Source organism: Oncorhynchus masou, chromosome 21 (genome assembly GCF_036934945.1).
Source record: "Oncorhynchus masou masou isolate Uvic2021 chromosome 21, UVic_Omas_1.1, whole genome shotgun sequence".
Classification (NCBI taxonomy): domain Eukaryota; kingdom Metazoa; phylum Chordata; class Actinopteri; order Salmoniformes; family Salmonidae; genus Oncorhynchus; species Oncorhynchus masou.
The window spans coordinates 36994428-37016496 of NC_088232.1; the positions used below are offsets into that span (position 1 = coordinate 36994428).

A 22069-nucleotide genomic window follows, 5' to 3' on the forward strand; every position below is an offset into this window, starting at 1 on the left:
GATGAACTGCAGAGATCTACAGCTGAGGTGGGAGACTCTGTCCATAGGACAACAATCAGTCGTATATTGCACAAATCTGGCCTTTATGGAAGAGTGGCAAGAAGAAAGCCATTTCTTAAAGATATCCATAAAAAGTGTCGTTTAAAGTTTGCCACAAGCCACCTGGGAGACACACCAAACATGTGGAAGAAGGTGCTCTGGTCAGATGAAACCAAAATTGAACTTTTTGGCAACAATGCAAAACGTTATGTTTGACGTAAAAGCAACACAGCTCATCACCCTGAACACACCATACCCACTGTCAAACATGGTGGTGGCAGCATCATGGTTTGGGCCTGCTTTTCTTCAGCAGGGACAGGGAAGATGGTTAAAATTGATGGGAAGATGGATGGAGCCAAATACAGGACCATTCTGGAAGAATGGAAGTCTGCAAAAGACCTGGGACGGAGATTTGTCTTCCAACAAGACAATGATCCAAAACATAAAGCAAAATCTACAATGGAATGGTTCAAAAATAAACATATCCAGGTGTTAGATTGGCAAAGTCAAAGTCCAGACCTGAATCCAATCGAGAATCTGTGGAAAGAACTGAAAACTGATGTTCACAAATGCTCTCCATCCAACCTCACTGAGCTCGAGCTGTTTTGCAAGGAGGAATGGGAAATCATTTCAGTCTCTCGATGTGCAAAACTGATAGAGACATACTCCAAGCGACTTACAGCTGTAATCGCAGCAAAAGGTGGCGCTACAAAGTATTAACTTAAGGGGGCTGAATAATTTTGCACACCCAATTTTTCAGTTTTTGATTTGTTAAAAAAGTTTGAAATATCCAATAAATGTCATTCCACTTCATGATTGTGTCCCACTTGTTGTTGATTCTTCACAAAAAAATACAGTTTTATATCTTTATGTTTGAAGCCTGAAATGTGGCAAAAGGTTGCAAAGTTCAAGGGGGCCGAATACTTTCGCAAGGCACTATATATATATATACATATATACATATATATATATATATATATATATATATATCTGCAGTCAAGAGGGGGAGTCACTAAAATGTTTTACTGTGGCCCCTCATGATGAATTCAGATGTGTTTGTGGCCCCCAGCCCCATCAAAGTTGCCCATCTACCAATTATATCAAAAAGAACATGATTCACACTTTTCAAGGGGAAACTTGATAGGCCAGTGGAAATGATTCCCAATGCAGCAATAAAAGCAGACAGTATGGTAGACCTACAACATACAATATCAAGCATTTACACTGTAGAGATCCTCAGTCAAAAGTATGTGATTCATATAATGAATAGATGGGCCAGGATCAAAAGAAAAAACGGGGTTTCACTCATACCCCTCACTCCCCGTCACCATGTAGCAGGCAAATAAGCCAGTCAAGCCCCCCCCCCCCCCCCCCCCCCCTGCGTCATCTATATAGATTCCATCCCACACGAACACGCGCACGAAAACAAACACATATGAGACAAATACCCCCAGATGATCCTGCTGAGCTGCCATCCTGCTGAGCTGCCACGCTTTGTTTAAACGTCTGACCTTTCAAGCTGTTGAATCCATCCGTAAAACCAATTGTGTTTTATTAAAAGGTTTGTATGTGACCCACAAATACTATATTGCATGTTTTTCATTTGCACCCAATGTCCTCTGCTCTGCCAATTTAGGATCAGTTGTTGCCATGTGCACCAGTAGGCCTATCGCGTAAATATAGGATATCGGCCACTGTCCAAGGTGCTGAAATCACAAGGGGCTGAAATCATAAGCGCCACGGCACCAAGCGTTGGCACTGCCATTGGTGACGTTTAATTTGAGAATTCAGTACCTGCCCTTCAAGCTTTCCATCCCTCATTCTCATAAATACAGTCTAGACTCTACACCGCAACACACACTGCTTCATTCCTAGTACCAGTTCCACGTGTATGTCATGACGCAATCATAGGCTACTTGGTCTGGACAATTTACACCATCCGCATGCATGCATTTATTTTTTAACTCTAGTGTTGGGGTGCGTTTGGTGCGGTTTCATTAGTTAATGCAGCCCTCTGCATATAGCTGCTGGCTCTTTAAGAACCTTCACCCGCCCCCTCTCCTATATTTTTAGCTGAGACAACCACTTCATTTGTTGTAGGCTACGGCAAAGACAGCTGTGTACCGTATGATTTCACTTAATCGATTTTTTAAATGACATCGAATCCTTTACTGCGGTTTCGCTGTATAGATGATTCCTTGGGAAATGCCGTCGGAATAAACATTGATCGTACAGGACCGGGATTCTGCTGGTGGATGCTGAAATTCTCAAGAGACCCTGAGCTGCCTGCCTCATCCATGATGTACATTATGAAACACAATGTTAAACTTGGTTTCTGAGACAAACCGCAGTGCTTTCTAAGATGAAATTAATTAACCAAAAATATATTTAGCAGTAAACTGTTCAAGAACGCATATGGTCCACAGTAAGCCTGACGTCTTCTCTCGGCCGGACAGGTTCCCGTGTTCTCTTGGATTGTGGATAACAAGAAATCTTCAAGACGGACGGGGTAGTGGAGCATCGAGGGAAACATCGGGGCAATATGAGAGAGCGGGACTTTATGCCCAACACGGAGAGGGGCAAACCTGCCACTTATACAGGGGACAAAAAGGCTAAAATGGCTGCGAAGACGAACAAAAAGTGGGTGAGACTTGCCACTGTCTTCGCATATGTATTGTCTGTGTCATTAGCAGCCATCATTCTAGCCATTTACTACAGCTTGATATGGAAGCCAACGAGCGCATCCTCTCCAACGGGGAAGCTAGGGATGCCCGATGAGGTCACAGCCTCTGCTAACATCTCAACAAACATATCCACAAGCACTAACGTCTCAGACACTAACTCTACGCAGACAGACATTTTATCTGTCAATGAAACCAGGTTTGGTGTAAAGTCTCAGACCAAGGCATTTCACTGGGAGGGCAGAAGCAAGAGCGCCGCCGTCATCTCCGACGGCGTTTTATCAGAAAGTGCGCATTCGCAACCGAAAGGACTCTACACGTCTGCCCAACGCCACATAGCCGCACAAACTGCGGAGAGACCAAACACTGCGGGGAGAGATAACCAGGCGTCTCAGCCTGCGGAGGACAATCGGAGCCCGTTGCGCACTGGAGCCCACAACACCATGCACAATGAAAAAGGGGAGAAGGATGCGGACCGACCAACTACTGGCATTGCGGATCAAGCAGCGGCGGATGCTGCTCCTTCATCCACAAAGGTTCCGCAGCGCACCTCCGCTACGAGACAACAAGGTTTGCTTAAAGGAGAGTAACCAGGCCATTAAACAGGAATCGAACCAGGAGTGTTTGACATACTTATGCAGGGGGTCGGATAGCCTACAGATAGTGGTCTTCGTGGAAGATATATCAAAGAACAGATGATGCTACGAGAATTGCACATGCACGTATTTTATTGATATCTTATATACCAATAATCTGAATGTGTATGACTGACAATTATAGACTTAAACTGCTTAAAAGAAATATTGTTTCCCCTAAAATACTATGCGTTTTCTGTTACTGTATGCCTTAATTGATGTAAGTCATCTTTCCTTTGGACAGCTCCACCAAGTAATTTATTTATAACCATATTATGGACAAGGACATGACACACCTGTATTTAACTGGTAGGATATATGCCTTTGCAGGATATGTAAACTACGCATTACTTATGGGCCTCCAATGTTATTCTACAACACAACCATTTATCACTGCCTTTGATGGGCCGACCTGTTGAATAGCAGGAAGCATTTATATAGCATTTCGTCCTCTATAGATACATCTGGATTGCTGGTATAGAGGAACCTGTATTATTGAGTTAAGCTCAGGTATGTGCATATAACCATGGAAATGTATTGAGTATTTGGTCATGTATATTGAGATATTGAACATCCTTTGGCCTTGATCAAACTTTTAGTCTAATTCAACACTTTTTATTAAGACTATGTTAGGTCTAGGCATATATTACGAGGCAAATAAACTTCCTTGTAAAATGCTTCATCATTTAGATTTTGTTTAAAAAAGGTTCACGCAAAGCAACTTAATAATAACACCTTTCATATTAAACATTTTATTTTGAGAGATCTGAAATCGTTTATGAAAAACTATGTAAAGAAATTGTGTTGGTGTTTTGGAGTATTGATACAGGTCTCTGATCAAATTTAATAGAAGTTTTTTTCAAATCACTTAGTCTGATATATTAGATATATTAGATAAGCAATGTTATATCACTTTTTGTATCACTTTACAGTCAAAGGGCTTGTTGTAGACATAGTCAACTCTTAACCAGCTACCAAGTTGAATTAAGAACCAGTGATAATCCGTCCAGTTTTTTGTCCTACAGCTCAAAGGACAGTCAGTTTACTGTCAATGTCTTCATGTGAGCCTCAAATCTATGACTTTTACAGTATGAACAGGCTAAGATGTGTTCAACAGAGGCAAGGCCCATTGTTTATCAGTCTGCGACAGCACATAGTCAGATATATCTCGTTCTCTCTCTTTCTTTCATATTCCTGCTTCTGACTCACTTCTGGTGAACTCTGGAGAGGGGAAAAACAAGCCTGTATGTATGTTTGCTTTCTACTTGAACTGAACGGCATGTGAGGGAGGTGTATTGATTGAACGCTCTGTAGTTACAGTCCACAAAGGAAAGAGGAACGCATTACATAATACTGGGTCGGTACTATTTCCAGCAAACACTCTTTGAAAGGCTTATTTTTCACTGAGTGGTGGGGAGGTTCCGTTGCTGGTTGGACCATCACACTGTATCACAGTGAAATGTAAGCCTCAGTTGAGTAGTGCTGCACTGAAAACCTGTCATGGTGGGTATCTGTTACACTGAGATGTAAACAAACATAATGTAAACACTTGGGACTATTGTAAAACAGCAGGCACAAGTAGCAGGATACTTTGAACAGATTGGTGCACAGCACACAGTGGATATCGCTACAGTTGTTTCCCCATAGGCGCTACAACATGGCAGTGACATGTTTTGAATATTTCAGTTGGTAAAATCAAATCAAAAAAAAAAATGAATGTGCCGAATAGACCTTACCGTGAAATGCTTACAAGACCCTATGCTTATGGATACAAATAATAATGGAGCAGGATATTGATGAAGGAGTGGATCTGATGGTCTCATCTGATGTTCTTTTTCTTCTATATCTGCCCATGAAGAAGAGGGGGAGGGGCTAGTGACCTTTTGACCTCTAAACCCAGTCGCCTCGGAGAATGTTTACATGATGGAGTATGGAGATGGGGGTTGCTGCTCTGTCATCACTGGTGCCAGGAGTTGTTCCTGACCATGTGTCCTGGCCCAAGTCATCCCCACTACTCTCAAAACATCACACCTGAGTCAGAGATTCTAGCAAAGATGAAAGATGTCCTGTTATCCTCTTTTCTAAGGCATCCATTAAAAAAAAAACAACAGTTTGCTCAATCTCACAGCTCCAGCTGGATTATGTTACAGTATTTGAAGCTCAAGCACAGCTACCACTACTTGGACAATGCAAAGCAGAGCGGGCAACATCTTGGGTCCCAGGGAGTTGAGAGTTACACTACCAGTGGGGATTAGCTCAATGCCAGCTATGTAGGATGAGTGACTGTTGATACTGTTGACAGTGTTAGTCATCAGGGCATTACTCTTGCACAGCAGCTCTCCTCTACTTGCCTTTGGATATCCCAGAACGTCTTATGTTTATCAGTCTCTGCATGTTCTGCAGTGACACCAAGCATTATTTTAATGTGCTAAAATGCCACCCTGGAGAGACTTTTAAAACAAAGGCAAAATAATCAAAGTTTAGAACCCCATTGTCTGAACAAGATACTATCACAGGAATTGTGCATAATTAATGAGCTCTTGCAACACAGGAGAACAATATGAAGCAAACTCATAATAGGCTCTTCAATTATTAAAGTCTGGAAAGAATTATAGGCCCATATTTTATTAATCAAACTAAAGACAAGCCCATGGTGTCATAGTCACTCTTTGCCACAAGATACCATATGGTAAAGTATCGAGGTTTATACAGTGCCTCAAACCATGCTGGGATTTATTTGACCATGGGAAATAGAGCTATTGTGTAAATACCTCAATACGAGTTCAGTTGAGTTGAGCCCTTTGTTTTCAGGGACCTATTAACCAGGACCTCTCAGATGATCGCTGGACTATGAAAGTGTGTATGATTTCACCATTACAACATGGGGCACAGGTGTAGAACCATGACGCAATGCAATAAGCATATGGTGAGGTAGACATTTCATCCGCCTATTGTTTTTAGAACCAGGCTGTCTATTGGACATCTCAGCGACACCTGCCAAGACCCTATGCTGATATTTCATAACAATGCATTTATTCTATAACAATCAACGGAAGTGCTGGTCTTCAGTCAGTTTAGCTGCGGTTCCCTATAGGATAGATTAATAAAAAATGAATAGGCAAGATGCTTGTTACTGACACCCACCATTGTGTGTTATATAGAAGGCTACTGGTTGCTGCCTATACCTTTAGATTGAGGACTGACCTCTCGCCAATGGAAGGTTTCCTGCTGAAATATCAGAGGGTGACAAAATACGACTTCAGGGAAAAGCAATACATTTATTTCATACAAAACATCGCAGTAACAATCAATATGGTAGTCTGACAGGCTGTCTGCTGGAGCTGTTTGACGACACAGTACCAGCGGAGGTACCATGACGCCATGGCTCAGATCAATAAGGCAAGCTGTACATTGACGGCCTTGTTAGCCCCCTCTCTGGGGGGTGGGAGAAAAGGAAGATCAGAGCATGTTCAGATACCTCCCGTGTGCCTGTGATGGACCAGGCCAGCTGCTGAGGCGTCTTTGGTTGGTACAGCCTGGGCCGCCATATAAGGGCAGAGGGATGACGCACACGCTCAGTAGGGGAAGAGGCCTGCCAAAATCCACCTTTCTGTACAGAGTGTCAGGGCCACAGGGCTGGATAACCCACGCCAATCAATGTAATGATTATTAACCAGACCATGATCGGAAAGAGGTTATTACAACTACAGATATAGAGATATTAAAATGTCATGGTGCCTCAGATTCACTATCACCCTAACACATGCGAGAGAAAGTTGGTTGCATATCCAGAGCGTAGCTTTAGGAGCTTACTATCCTCACCAAGGCACTTAGGGCTACAAGAATTTCTGAACCTGGTTCAGATAAGGCTTTTGCTTTGACAGAACATGATTGTCTGAAGGAGACAGCTTACTCCTGGTGAGGCCTCTCTTCTAGCCCCGGGGGAGAATGCAGCAGTCAGGACTGAAACGTGTTAATGCCCTTGAAAGGCCCTGTTTCCTGCAGTGACAGCATCACCCATGCTGACAGGATTGGCTTCCCGCTCAGAGACTCTCTGCTACCAAATGTTAGGGTGCTTTGGACTGACAGCCGAGCTACTGTCACATCCTTTACGACAGAAAACGCTCTGCGTTTCAATTCTTATCTTGCTGTGTGTGAAGACAGGTGGCATAGTCCCATACTCCTCTTTAATCCCTCATCAGTTTGTACCACTTATTTCCAAAGCTACTCATACTCACACTGTTAAAACATAGAGGTGCATCACACCCCTAAAAAACTATTAGTCGCCATTGTGTTCAAACTGTAAATTATATCTGGTGGCTCAGTGAGTTAATTCATTTTCATTATTGGAATGAATACCTAGAGACGGTGGCCCCATGTCCATGAAATGAGAATCCGGTATTTTAAAGGAACAAAGGATAAATTGCCTATTGTTTTCTACCAGGTAAAAGGCTATGAAACATGAAAGTAAGGGCTGATGCAGATGCAACTAAAAAACAAGGAGCCACAAAGCACCATGCTGAAGTCACAGGACCCAGGGCCTTATTAATGACAGGTGGCCCTAGTGAACGCCAGAGGAAAAGGTAATTAAAAGATTAACACCTTGGAGGATTCTCACCAGAGAAGATGGAGGGAACTGTCTCCAACACAACAGGCTGTTAGAGCAGGCCCATGGAGAGCTCATTTGAAATTAATCAGAAATGACTCCCAAATGGAGGCAGCTTAACACCACACTGTCACAGTCCCCCATTCTGAAACACAATTAGTTTTTGCCTTCAAGTTCAGTAAAATCAATGGTTATCGTGTGCTGCTATCGTGTCATATTACATTATTCAATCCAACTCTTATGGAACACAGATCACACAGTATCATACTTTTCTAAAGTTGGCCTGTTATCAGTGGTGGTTAAGTACTTTGCATAAGCTATCCAACATGGGGAAGTTGGCAGCTGATATGCATGCGAATCATCAGAAACGTCTCTTGGGAAATTCACTGGTGCTGCTTATCAGTCCCCAAAATGGGTATGGGAAGTCAATTGTATTTAAAACGTGACATACAGCGCATTCAGAAAGTATTCAGACCCATTCCCCTTTTCCACCTTTTGTTACATATTTTCCTCATCAAGCTACACACAAAACCCCACAATGACAAAGCGAAAAACGAATTTATAAAAAATATATTTAAAAAATAGTATTCAGGTTCTTTGCTATGAGACTTAAAATTGAGCCCTGGTGCGTCCTGTTCCCATTGATTATCCTTAAAATGTTTCTACAACTTGGAGTCCATCTGTGGTCAATTTAATTGATTGGACATGATTTGGAAAGGCACACACCTGTCTAAATAAGGTTCCTCCGTTGACAATGCATGTCAGAGCAAAACCATGAGACAGGATTGTGTCGAGGCACAATATTTCTGCAGCATCGAAGGTCCCCAAGAACACAGTGGCCTCCATCAATCTTCAATGGAATAAGTTTGGAACCGCCAAGACTCTTCCTAGAGCTGGCCTCCCGGCCAAACTCCACAATGGTGGGAGAAGGGGCTTGGTCCGGGAGGTGACCAAGAACCTGATGGTCACCCTGACAGAGCTCCAGAGTTCCTCTGTGGAGATGGGAGAACCATCTCTGCAGCACTCCACCAATCAGGCCTTTATTGTAGATTGGCCAGACAGAAGCAAAAGTCTCAGTTAAAGGAACATGACAGCCCGCTTGGAGTTTGCCAAAAGATACCTAAATGACTCTCAGACTATGAGAAACAAGATTCTCTGGTCTGATGAAACCAAGATTGAAATCTTTGGCCTGAATGCCAAGTGTCACGTCTGGAGGAAACCTGGTACCATCCCTACAATGAAACATGGTGGTGGCAGCATCATGCTGTGGGGATGTTTTTCTTTGGGAGACTAGTCAGGATCATGGGAAAGATGAACAAAGCAAAGTACAGAGAGATCCTTGATGAAAACCTCCTCCAGAGCGCTCAGGATCCCAGAGTGGGGCGAAAGTTCATCTTCCAACAAGACAACGACCCTAAGCACACAGCCAAAACAACGCAGGAGTGGCTTTGGGACAAGTCTCTGAATTTCCTTGAGTGGCCCGGCCAGAGCCCGGACTTGAACCCGATCAATCATCTCTGGGGAGACCTGAAAATAGCTGTGCACCGATGCTCCCATCCAACCTGACAGAGCTTGAGAGGATCTGCAGAGAAGAATGGGAGAAACTCCCCAAATACTGGTGTGCCAAACTTGTAGCATCATACCCAAGAAGACTCAAGGCTGTAATAGCTTCCAAAGGTGCTTCAACAAAGTACTGAGTAAAGGGTCTGAATACTTAGGTAAATGTGATATTTCAGTTTCTTATTTTTATACATTTGCAAAAATTTCAAAAACCTGTTTTTGCTTTGTCATCATAGGGTATTGTGTGTAGATGGATTGGGGGGGGTTTATTAAATCCATTTTAGCATAAGGCTGTAAAGTAACAAAATGTGGAAAAAGTCAAGGGGTCTGAATACTTTCCGGATGCACTGTACTGTAGTGTATATAACATAGGAAAAATATTTTTCACATTAACTCTGTTTTCATGCTGTTATAGGGCAGGGACAGGGTACAAGACATACTCTGTCTAAAGATAGGGTTGCAAAATTCCTGGAACTTTCAATAAATTCCCTGGTCTTCTCAGAATCAGGAGGGAATTAGCAGGAAATCCAGAACCCTCCAACCAGGATTTTTGTAATCAACACTAGTAAAGCAGAACAAAAAGAGCAAGACAGAATCTGTAGCAGCGGGTACTTTATTAATGTGCTGTATGCTAACTTTCAAGTTAAACAAACAAGGAACTTGACAGTAAAAAAGCTGTGAATTAAGCTCTATGCACACACACACAAACACACACACACACACACACACACACACACACACACACACACACAGTGTGAGTCCATGAAGCACATGGTTGGGTGATGCACACGGATGTCGAAAGGAGCAGTAATGTCAGACAATCACTTCTCAATTTTCAAGAGGCCTTAGACAAGGCTTGGTGATAAACATAAATATCAAGCGAACCTTGAATAAATACATTTACCAAACAAACTGCAACCATTATGTATAAGCAAACAGTCACGGAACAGGGAAGTATGTTCTGCACTAGTCACATGGTTGAAGTCAATTCCACTACTTCTCGTAAAAAATATCCCCATGTTCAACTCGTTCCATTTCTCCCTCTCCCAGGATAAATTTGATCCGTTCAACTACAATGCATTGAGGAAACGTCAGTTCTGTTAGCTCTCAATTCCAGCTATTCTTTTCTTTTTCACCTTCACAGCTCCAAAAGTCATTTCAATTACAAATGAAATTACCTCAACCTGTTACTGTGACTTGTCACCTGGTTATGGCAATGCACATTTAATGCCAGTGTTATAATGCTTGAGGAAAGCCAGTCCTACTGAAAGTAAAGTTGCTTTGGCAGGTCAGAGGATAACTGAAGATGTTAACTGCCACAGTTCCCTCTCCAACATGTGCTGTACACTGAATTGCTTAAATAAGTAAGTGCTTCATTAACACACTATTTATTATATGCTGAGGCTCTTTGGCAAATGATGTTGTCAGACTATTAAAGTATAATAAAACAAAGGGGTACAAATAAATTGCCTTTCCCTACTTAAAATAAAACAATCCAGCCGCTAATGCATGTCAACAAGGGTTTATTCTCCAGCAAATTATATTTGACAATCAATAGTCCAAATGAGAGAATAAATAAATAAAATCAATAATGACAGTTAGTTAATACCACAACGTTTCAAATTTAAAAGTCAAAGGGTTCCCTGAAAACATTTGAATAAATATGAGACCATTTGAACTATATTTTATCTTTTTAGCATTTGGAAACCGTAACTATTGAATTTTATATTACAAAGTAATCATTCCCAGACTAAAATAATGCACTTGAATTTACTTTTACTTCATGTAACTGGTTTCACCAAACCAAGCTGTAAACTACCATATGAATGAATGAGCTATCATAGCTCAGTAGTTAAGTGCAATGGTCAGAGCTTTCTAATTAGAAAAGTTACATACAGTACGAGTCAAAGGATTTAGAACACCTACTCATTCAAGGGTTTTTCTTTATTTTGACTATTGTCTACATTGCAGAATAATAGTGATTACATCAAAACAATGAAATAACACATATGGAATCATGTAGTAACCAAAAGTGTTTAACAAATCAAAATCTTTTTTAGATTTTAGATTCTTGAAAGTAGCCACCCTTTTCCTTGATGACAGCATTGCACACTCTTGGCATTCTCTCAACCAGCTTCATAAGGAATGATTTTCCAACAGTGTTGAAGGAGTTCCCACATATGCTGAGCACTTGTTGGCTGGTTTTCCTTCACTTTGCGTTCCAACTCATCCCAAACCATCTCAACTGGGTTGAGGTCGGGTGAGTGTGGAGGTGAGGTCATCTGATGCAGCACTTCATCAGTCTCCTTCTTGGTCAAATAGCCCTTGCACAGCCTGGAGATGTGTTTTGGCCATTTTGATGTTGAAAAACAAATGATCGTCCCACTAAGCGCAAACCAGATGGGATGGCATATTACTGCAGAATGCTGTGGAAGCCATGCTGGTTGTGTGCCTTGAATTCTAAATAAAATCACAGACAGTGTCACCAGCAAAGTACACCCAGACCATCACACCACCTCCTCCATGCTTCACAGTGGGAACCACACATGCAGAGATCATCCATTCACCTACTCTGTCTCAGAGAAACACACTGGTTGGAACACAAATCTCAAATTAGGACACATTAGACCAAATTACAGATTTCCACCAGTCTAATGTCCATTGCTCAAGTTCTTGGCCCACGGAAGTCCCTTCTTCTTATTGGTGTCCTTTAGTAGTGGTTTCTTTGAAGTAATTTGACCATGAAGGCCTGATTCACGCAGTCTCTTCTGAACAGTTGATGTTGAGATGTGTCTGTTACATTTATTTGGGCTGCAATCTGAGGTGCAGTTAATAGCTGATTTCTGAGGATGGTAACTCTAATGAACTTATCCTCTGCAGCAGAGGTAACTCTGGGTCTTAATTTCCTGTGGCGGTCCTCATGAGAGCCAGTTTCATCATACCGCTTGATGGTTTTTGAAGTTCGTGATATTTTTCAGATTGACTGACCTTCATGTCTTAAAGTAATGATGGACTGTTATTTCTCTTTGCTTATTTGAGCTGTTCTTGACATAATATGGACTTGGTATTTTACCAAATAGGGCTATCGTCTGTATACCACCCCTACCTTGTCACAACCTAACTGAATGGCTCAAACGCATTAAGAAGGAAAGAAATTCCACAAATTAACTTTTAACAAGGCACACCTGTTAATTGAAATGCATTCCCGGTGACTACCTGATGAATCTGGTTGAGAGAATGCCAAGAGTGCGCAAAGCTGTCATCAAGGCAAGGTGTGGTTACTTTGAATAATCTCAAATATAAAATATATTTAGATTTATTTAACACGTTTTTGGTTACGACATGACTCCATATGTGTTATTTCATAGTTTTGATGTCTTCATTATTATTGTACAATGTAGAAAATAGTTTAAAAAATGAAAAACCATGGAATGAGTAGGTGTGTCCAAACTTTTGAATAGTACTGTAAATAAAGTCAGTGTACAACTAATAGCATATAATGCTAATTATATTTTGTCATTCAACTGCTAAGGCTGGCAAAGGTTAATGGCAGGGCCTGTTCAGGTTATGTAGGTTAGTCATCCATAGGAACTGAACTAATACAAGCATTGGGACTGGTACCTTGAAATAATACTTCAAATGTAAACAAAAACAGCCATTCAAATAACAGACTTAAAGATGGAATCCGCAGTAAGGGGAAACAGCGCCGCTGGCCGCCCAACCACCACCATTGTTACTGTTGCTGAACTGAGGAGCACCGTGCAGCATGGTAAAAAAAATGCAATACTTATTGTGCTCTTCTATCACGTGTGTAATGATGTCAGAGGGGAAAAAACTGTGTTCATTGTTTGCAGTAACTTCTTTGTTATTGTAATATCGCAAACGGACGTAGCTGTTTCACCATTAAGGATTCCAACTTTAAGTAATGTATGACATGTCAGTACTCATACCTCATAAAGAATAAAGTGCTTGTAAGCAAAGTATTTTCAAGCAGACAAAAGGCTCAAAATGACTTCACTTGAACATGTATTGTTTCCTTTTCCCACCTTGAGCAGCTAGCATCCTTTCAAAAGAAACAACATTGCGCATGTTAGTCTTAACCTGACCAACTAGACACAGGACATCTACAAAGAGTTATTGGAAGCAAGTGCGGTATTAAACTAAAAGGCTCATGGTAAACGCTTGAATTAATTAAGCATGTTGTTGTTCAGTTCTAGAAAATGTTATCGCAACGCCAAGTCCTTCAAACAATCTTCCCATTTTCTCTTGCCTATGAAACAAAACAATAAAAAGGGGTTAAACAATGTGATTTTTAAAAATAGGTGTAAAAGTACATTATTGTTTTTACTCAAAAGGAAGGCATATACAGTACTTATATTTACAGTTGGTAATGCATTATCACCCTGCCACAGTGGTTGGTAATGCATTATCACCCTGCTACAGTGGTTGGTAATGCATTATCACCCTGCCACGGTGGTTGGTAATGCATTATCACCTTGCTACAGTGGTTGGTAATGCATTATCACCCCGCCACAGTGGTTGGTAATGCATTATCACCCTGCTACAGTGGTTGGTAATGCATTATCACCCTGCCACAGTGGTTGGTAATGCATTCTCACCCTCCTACAGTGGTTGGTAATGCATTATCACCCTGCTACAGTAGTTCTGAACATGCATTGTCTCTTTTGTCTATTCCAAATCTACTTAAACACTACAGAAGATCATAGGGAATGCACTCAAAAAGCAATCAAAAATCCCAAATTTGCAGTGATGAAGAATCATACACTCATCACCTTTTCAATCCATCCACAGTTTCTTTCTTTCATTCCCTCCCTCTCATAGTCCAGACTACAATTCAGATGACTCATGCACTCATTTCTTTCCATCCATCCATCCAGTTGTTCATATTCTCTCAGTCCATACTGACCTTATCGGTACTGGTGGTGTGGGTTGGGTGAGTCCCTCCTGACTCCAGGCTGAGAACAGACAGACTGGAGTCAATCAGCTCCTCTGTGAAGGGAACCAAGCATTACTTACATTGCATCATAGTGATAACTATACACTGTACCTATTTCAAATCAACTCAAAATGTATTTGTCACGTGCGCCGAATACAACAGGTGTAGACCTTACAGTGAAATGCTTACAGGTTCTAACCAATAGTGTAAAAGAGGTGTTAGGTGAACAATAGGTAAGTAAAGAAATAAAACGACAGTAAAAAGACAGGCTAAATACAGGAGTGAGCCTATAACAATAGCGAGGCGACATACAGAAAACCGGTTAGTCAGGCTGTTTGAGGTAGTATGTACATGTAGATATGGATATTTGACAGGGACTAACCACGAACAAAACCATTGCCTACCTGTATTGCTCTTGGCATGCTCTAAAGGCTGGACAGAATTATCCTGTGGAGGGGCATCGCTGTGTGAAATGAGAAGAACAGGGCTGAGCACACCATCATGGCCGCTTTCAGCACATTCTGTTTTGAAGGCATCAAGAAACGGAGGGCCCTCCTGACCCTGTCTATTCCCATCAGATGAGCTCTGTGCCTGGACAGCTGCAGCCTGCCGATCCCTCCAGTCCAGGGCATTACCAGCATCCTCCTGGTCGCCCTTGGGGGACTGCTTCTGCTCCTCGAACTTCTGTGCGTTTTTGATGGGGGAGGCAACTTTTAACACGCTGGTGCCCTTGGTTTCTGAGCGGGCAGAGTTCTGGGCTCCAGTACTGGGCTTCTCGTAGGCCCCGGGCCCCTTGATGAGCTCCTCTGAGAAGCGGACCTTCTTCTCTGTAGCTCGAGGGGACGAGGCCTCAGCCTTCCCCGGTCTGGATGTCCCGTCCTCCAGGGGGTCGGCTGGGGCCTGAGCCGTCTCGGCCTTGTCCAGGCCAGGACTGACGCTTCCACTCACTTTCTCGGTCTTCACCACATCCAGGGTTAGCGAAGACTCCATTTTGAGGTCACCCTCTTTGACCTCTGGAGTTTCTGCAGTGGAGTCATCTATGTCAGGGTCAGCCAAAGCATCAAGCTCTTCTAAGAATTCCTCCAAACTAGTCTTAGAGGCCTGAAGGAGCAAAAATAAAATTCCATTAGTTATATGATAAAGAAGACAAAGATGTCTTTGTTGAGCCCAAGCACAGCCATTTTTCACCAAAGCACAGCTATATCATCAATACAAAGCATTCAGTTTAAACCTCTCACCTGCAAATCCTCCCCATACTCGCTGGCATCCCATCTGAAATATTAAAATAATTATTAGAAACATACAGAATGAGTGGTCTATATTCTTCAAAGTATCCTGATAACAAAGTGAGTGCTATGAACACAGAAAATACTGTGCATATTTTGTTATGACATCTGTTCTGTGTGGGGTCAAAGATAGAGAGATAGAGAGTGTGAGTGAGACAAAATAGAGAAGGATGATTGTAGGTACACTTACACACCTTTGTGTTTAATCATGGCTGCCCTCTGTACATCCTGAGAAATGCTCTACAGTCTACACTTAGAAAAAGGGTTCCAACAGGGGTTTTAGGCTATCCCCATTGGAGAAACCTTTTGTGGCTCCAGAGTGGCGCAGCAGTCTAAGGCACTGTATCTCAGTGCTAGAGGCGTCACTACAGACCCTAGTTAGATTCCAGGCTGTATTACAACCAGCCGTGATTGGGAGTATCATAGGGGGGTGTACAATTGGCCCAGCGTCGTCCGGGTTAGAGTTTGGCCTGTATAGACCGTCATTGTAAATAAGAATTTATTCTTTAACTGACTTGCCTAGTTAAATAAAAAATGGATCTAGGTAAAAAAAACTTTTGATTCCAGGTATAGCCATTATTGGTTCCAGGTAAAACCATTTTGGTTTTCATGTAGAAACCTTTGTGGAAAGGGTTTTACATGGAACCAAAAGGGTTTTACCTGGAACCAACAAGGGTTCTTCAAAATGTTATCCTATGGGGACAGCCGAAGAACCTTTAAGGTTCTAGATATAACTTTTTTTTCTAAGAGGTAAGGCTGGTCTGAGCAGTTCTCTTCACGCTCTGGTCTTTTCCAATTAGCACCAGCAGCAAAACCTAATAACAGGCAACTGAGGCAAGATACCACTCTGCCTGGACATACCTGACTGCTCTTCCCCCTGGTCAGCTCAATCTCACAGAGGACCACACAGCCACCAATACCTGCCTCTCAAGCACCGCTAACAGAACCTAAAAGTAGTCTAGCCTCACCAATGGCTTCAGAGCAAAAAGTTGGAACAGTGGGCTTTTTGAAATAAAACAGAAGAATGCACAAGTGAATTAGCTGTTTTTGGTCATTTGACACGTTGTAAGTAAGTCCCAGTGTGTTTTGCATACAGCAAGGTGAGGTGTGTGGTTTCCTTATATCAACACAGGCTGTTATGATTAAATCTGCTGTTAGTGCCACTCACCTTCTGGCCCTCCCAGTCAGCCGGTCCTTGCCCTTGGCTTTACTGCTGACCACTGGAACATTTTTACCCCGCTTGTCTTTGCCCCACAGCTGCTGACCTGGCGATGAAAACAAGCAAAGCAGAATAGTTCTCCATCATTGGCTGATTGGTTGCTTGTACTGAGGATTTAAATGATTCAGCTGCTGGTACACAGTATAAAGCATTCAAACTCACCCAGTGGATCAGCATTTGATTTAGGGTGACCTCTCTTTGCATTTCTTCCTCCTGGAAATCAAACAAATTCAACAATTATTGGGTATCACTGGAAATAAGACATACTTGATTATGGTCTGACTATTCCTCAGTGTTTGAGTTGAAAATAATTTACTACAGAGTGAATTTCTCACCTCTGGCTGTAGGCCCCCTTTCTCTCTCCCTAGGAGATTTATCTGAAAACCTAAAGAGAGACATTTAGTTTACAGTGAAATAATTAAAACCTAATACACAGCTGGGATGTTCTATTAACAGATGAACTACCAGATAACGAGGCCATGGTTTTGGTGTTAAAGTAAACAGACAAAATCTTACCTACCAGGGTTAATGAAGGGTCCAATGCATTTGGTTGGACATTTCTCAAGTATCTGTGTTGTTCCACTAACCTAACAATTTACATTCCATTACTTTCATTCAACAGCCATTTTCATTTCCAAGTAATCATTACATGTTGAGCTCAGAGATAGAATGAGACATTGTACAGAGATGACTGTGGTATCTTGAGGTCATGTAGCTACAGATTTGAAACGCTCTCAATCAATGAGAGAAGATTTGAAATGGACAAGACGGCTGCTTACACATTGCTGGATTACTTAATGGAGCAAAAAATATAGTTATTTTAATAACGGTGCATTTTATAACTTCAAACAAACCACCTGCAACTGGACACAAACATTTTAGAAGATTCATGTTTGGCCGAGTCGGGAATGAAGATAGTATCGCCACGTCAAGGTTGGTTGAAAATTCTCTGCTCTACGCCAAACAGTAACTTTCCTGTAACGGCTAATGGAGAATCACTTTATAAATCTGTAGCTAGAGGTCATGATCCTACACTCCTCATTCATTGACAACATCTAAACTGCTGAATCAAAAATATTTTTCCTACTCTAGTTAGTCTCGGAGGCCTTTTTTAAACCATGCCACAAAAGGAAAGGCATCCCAGCCGCAGCTAAAAGTATCCTATTATCTTGTCTCTTTAAAGTTTGATACTTCTTTCTTCTAAACAGAACATTTATTTATCCAGCCACTGTACTGCTCACAGCACATCTGTTGTGTTTGAACAAGGAACAGAAAGAGGGGTGTTCATATATTTAGCTCCTAAGCAGTAAGGACGCCACTGTGCGAAAGGACAGCGGCTCCATACATAGTAAAATACTGGGTTCCAAATTCAAATCATGTAACCTATATATAAGCAGATGTTTTCATTCCGTGGCGCTCAAGGCCTAAAACTGGCCTACTTTTATCCTTTCTCCATGGTTCCAAAACATTGCATGTCAGCTTGTTACAAACTTCTTCTAGTGAAAGTGTCCAATGTCGAGCATAGCTGACAAAGGGAGAGGGTGGTAAGAGTACTAGGGAGAGGGTAGTTAGATTATAGGATAAATACCATTTCAAGATTTATCAAAGCCATTGTCTGAGAACGGCTCATAAACAGAGGTGATCCAATAAGGACGATACCTCAGAAGAGAACAAACACATTTTTGCCAGGTCATTCCATCTCCCTCTCTAATAGCGTTATTTGCCTGTCTCCATCCAACATCATTACATTTGCTGTGACTTGTTATTTATGTCTTGTGACTTGATTGGATTAAGTCTTGTGACCGTGTGAAATCAGTATCATGGGATAGGGCATGGTCCAAAATGTGGATCGGGTGAATACCTCCAACAACGGAAATCTTCCACCAGAGTAAATTAGCATTCTGAAAGTACCTAGTTTGTACCACTATCTTCTCTCTGCAGACACCATTCTGCGCTTCTTTAGAAAATTCAATGCAACCATTTCTAAGTTTAGAAGTACAGAAGATAGAAAGACTGAGATACATCATTGTTCAATAGAGGAAGTAATAGAGAAGGTAATCTGCTTGATGAGTGAATGAGTTAACGTTTTAGTTTAGTTACAATGACAAGAGAATGGCCTATTTTGCATGGTAAGAGATGAGATGTGTGGTAGTTAGCTGTAGTTGTTGTGAGAACAAGACCAGAAGACGAGCACATACAGAAGGGTACTCATTTTTTAATTGTAACATTAATTTATAATCAAAATGGAATTTGAGCACTCAGACATGCATCAAGCAAACATAATAGCCAAACTGAAATGATTGCCAGAGGAAACTAAAGTGAAAAAGTGCAAAGCAGCCAGGGATGGGAGTGGGCTTACATATTCTCTGTTTTGTCCATGTCCCATGCCCGCCTCCACTGGCCCTTGGCATTTTTGTGGCGCGCCAAGCGTTCACGGTCGATCTGCTCACGCTCCATCTTCCAGCACAAGTACTCCTGCTGCTCCACTTTAGACGTGGGGATGGTGAGGTCTGTGTCGCCCGCTGGGTCTAGCCTCTCAGACTCCTGCAAGGAGAACACAAGTACCAGTCATAGCTTAGTGCCAGTGGTGAAAACTGCAAAAGGCCTACCATGGTCAGATATCCAATCTGTACTTCGGCTGTGAGAGTAAGCTTTCTTCAAACACTTTGTGTGAGACAGTGGCAATACAGGTCAAAATAACAGCCTTATATAATAATTGGCCTTGGGTTGGTGAAGCCTCTGGGCAGTCCAGAAGATCAGAGGAACAGCAGGGGTCTGAGGGAGAACTGAACAAGTGCTCTTAGTTCATACATAAAAGAGGTCATATCTGTAGATTGGATGGGCTTTCATCACATCATTGTGACTAGTCACCCGGGGTCCTAGAGTGCTACACTGTCTGAAGGCTTTCATCCAAGTTATCCTCTTGTTTCACTCATTAATATACTTCAAATTGAGAATCACCCTGCCTGACCAGTGTTGGTAGTGGACATACAGTGTGATGAGGTCTTCATGGGTCCAAAATGTTGGGCCTGTTCCAAAATTGACCTGGGGCTTTCCCACCCGGACCCAATATGCATAAAAATGTTTTACACACACACACACACACACACACACACACACACTCACTTTATTAACTGGAACTGATACAGCGTGAGAGGGAGAGAGGTGATGCTCTAGCAGGCGAGGGAGGAGCTGTACTGTGAGGTAGAGACGAGGGACAGAAACCAACCAAGCTGACTTGCGTTATAGTTGACTAACAGATGCCATAGCTAGGCTATTATCAAATATGATTACACAGTACCTGTCTTGACTGCATCAAAACCAAGAGAAGCTAGTTAAACTAGCTAATGTCAGCTAGCTAGGTTAATTGAGGCTGCAGTGCATGCGCTTTCTCATCCTAAAGTTACAAATAACAACAACTCCGTTCAGAATATAGCAGCCTGCCTACCTGTGTGCTCTCAGCTTTGAATTCCATAATTTTAATTCCATTTCCATTGATTAGATATCTCCTAACTTTTGCCACCATGGAGGCTCTATGACTTTAGCCTGTTGTCGCATTTGGATCTGTACAGGCCCTTCCGGACAAGTCAGTTAAAATTACACATACCCAAGACCACTGACAATCATATCAGATCCGACCCAGACTCGTGAAATTATTTAGAATTCTATTTAGAGTTCTGGTCTCGGATCAGGTCTTGGGTATTCTGGTACAGGTGGATCCATGAAGACTTCTTGTGTGATGATACTAGTGGTAACGTAGCGTGATGATACTAGTGGTAACGTAGCGTGATGATACTAGTGGTATCGTAGCGTGATGATACTAGTGGTTTCATAGCGTGATGATACTAGTGGTAACATAGCGTGATGATACTAGTGGTAACGTAGCGTGATGATACTAGTGGTAACGTAGCGTGATGATACTAGTGGTAACGTAGCGTGATGATACTAGTGGTAACGTAGCGTGATGATACTAGTGGTAACGTAGCGTGATGATACTAGTGGTAACGTAGCGTGATGATACTATTGGTTTCATAGCGTGATGATACTAGTGGTAACATAGCGTGATGATAATAGTGGTAACGTAGCGTGATGATACTAGTGGTAACGTAGCATGATGATACTAGTGGTAACGTAGCGTGATGATACTAGTGGTAACATAGCGTGATGATACTAGTGGTAACGTAGCGTGATGATACTAGTGGTAACATAGCGTGATGATACTAGTGGTAACGTATGATACTAGTGGTAACGTAGCGTGATGATACTAGTGGTAACGTGATGATACTAGTGGTAACGTGGCGTGATGATACTAGTGGTAACTGGTGGTAGCGTGATGATACTAGTGGTAACGTGGCGTGATGATACTAGTGGTAACGTGGCGTGATGATACTAGTGGTAGCGTGAGTGGTAATGTGATGATACTAGTGGTAGCGTGATGATACTAGTGGTATACTGAGTGGTGCGTGGCGTGATGATACTAGTGGTAGCGTGGCGTGATGATACTAGTGGTAACGTAGCGTGATGATACTAGTGGTAACGTGGCGTGATGATACTAGTGGTAACGTGATGATACTAGTGGTAGCGTGATGATATACTAGTGGTAACGTAGCGTGATGATACTAGTGGTATACTAGTGGTAACATGATGATACTAGTGGTAACATAGCGTGATGATACTAGTGGTAACGTGGCGTGATGATACTAGTGGTAGCGTGGCGTGATGATACTAGTGGTAACATGGCGTGATGATACTAGTGGTAACGTAGCGTGATGATACTAGTGGTTTCATAGCGTGATGATACTAGTGGTAACATGGCGTGATGATACTAGTGGTAACTAGTGGTAACGTAGCGTGATGATACTAGTGGTAACATGCGTGATGATACTAGTGGTAACATGATGATACTAGTGGTAACATAGCGTGATGATACTAGTGGTAACATTAGCGTGATGATACTAGTGGTAACGTGGCGTGATGATACTAGTGTGGTAACATTAGCGTGATGATACTAGTGGTAACATAGCGTGATGATACTAGTGGTAACGTAGTATACTAGTGGTAACGTGATGATACTAGTGGTAACATA

At 42.0% G+C, this 22069-nt stretch overlaps 1 protein-coding gene across 2 annotated transcripts in view; it reads right to left on the reverse strand.

Moving 5' to 3' along the window:
- Positions 1-12883: 12883 nt before the first annotated feature.
- The window catches only part of LOC135508276 (coiled-coil domain-containing protein 9B-like), a 51622-nt gene continuing 42436 nt past the window's right edge, over positions 12884-22069 (reverse strand). Inside the window, exons 7-14 of one of the 2 annotated variants that reach the window (XM_064928349.1) lie at positions 19343-19527; positions 17319-17368; positions 17146-17196; positions 16933-17029; positions 15717-15750; positions 14883-15579; positions 14449-14497; positions 12884-13791 (exon numbers count right to left, since the gene is read on the reverse strand). In XM_064928349.1, the coding sequence (XP_064784421.1) occupies positions 13713-13791; positions 14449-14497; positions 14883-15579; positions 15717-15750; positions 16933-17029; positions 17146-17196; positions 17319-17368; positions 19343-19527 (1242 nt within the window). In that variant the 3' untranslated portion in view covers positions 12884-13712. Of the gene's footprint in view, positions 13792-14448; positions 14532-14882; positions 15580-15716; positions 15751-16932; positions 17030-17145; positions 17197-17318; positions 17369-19342; positions 19528-22069 lie in introns of both variants that reach the window. The other variant, XM_064928350.1, reaches the window with a different exon arrangement.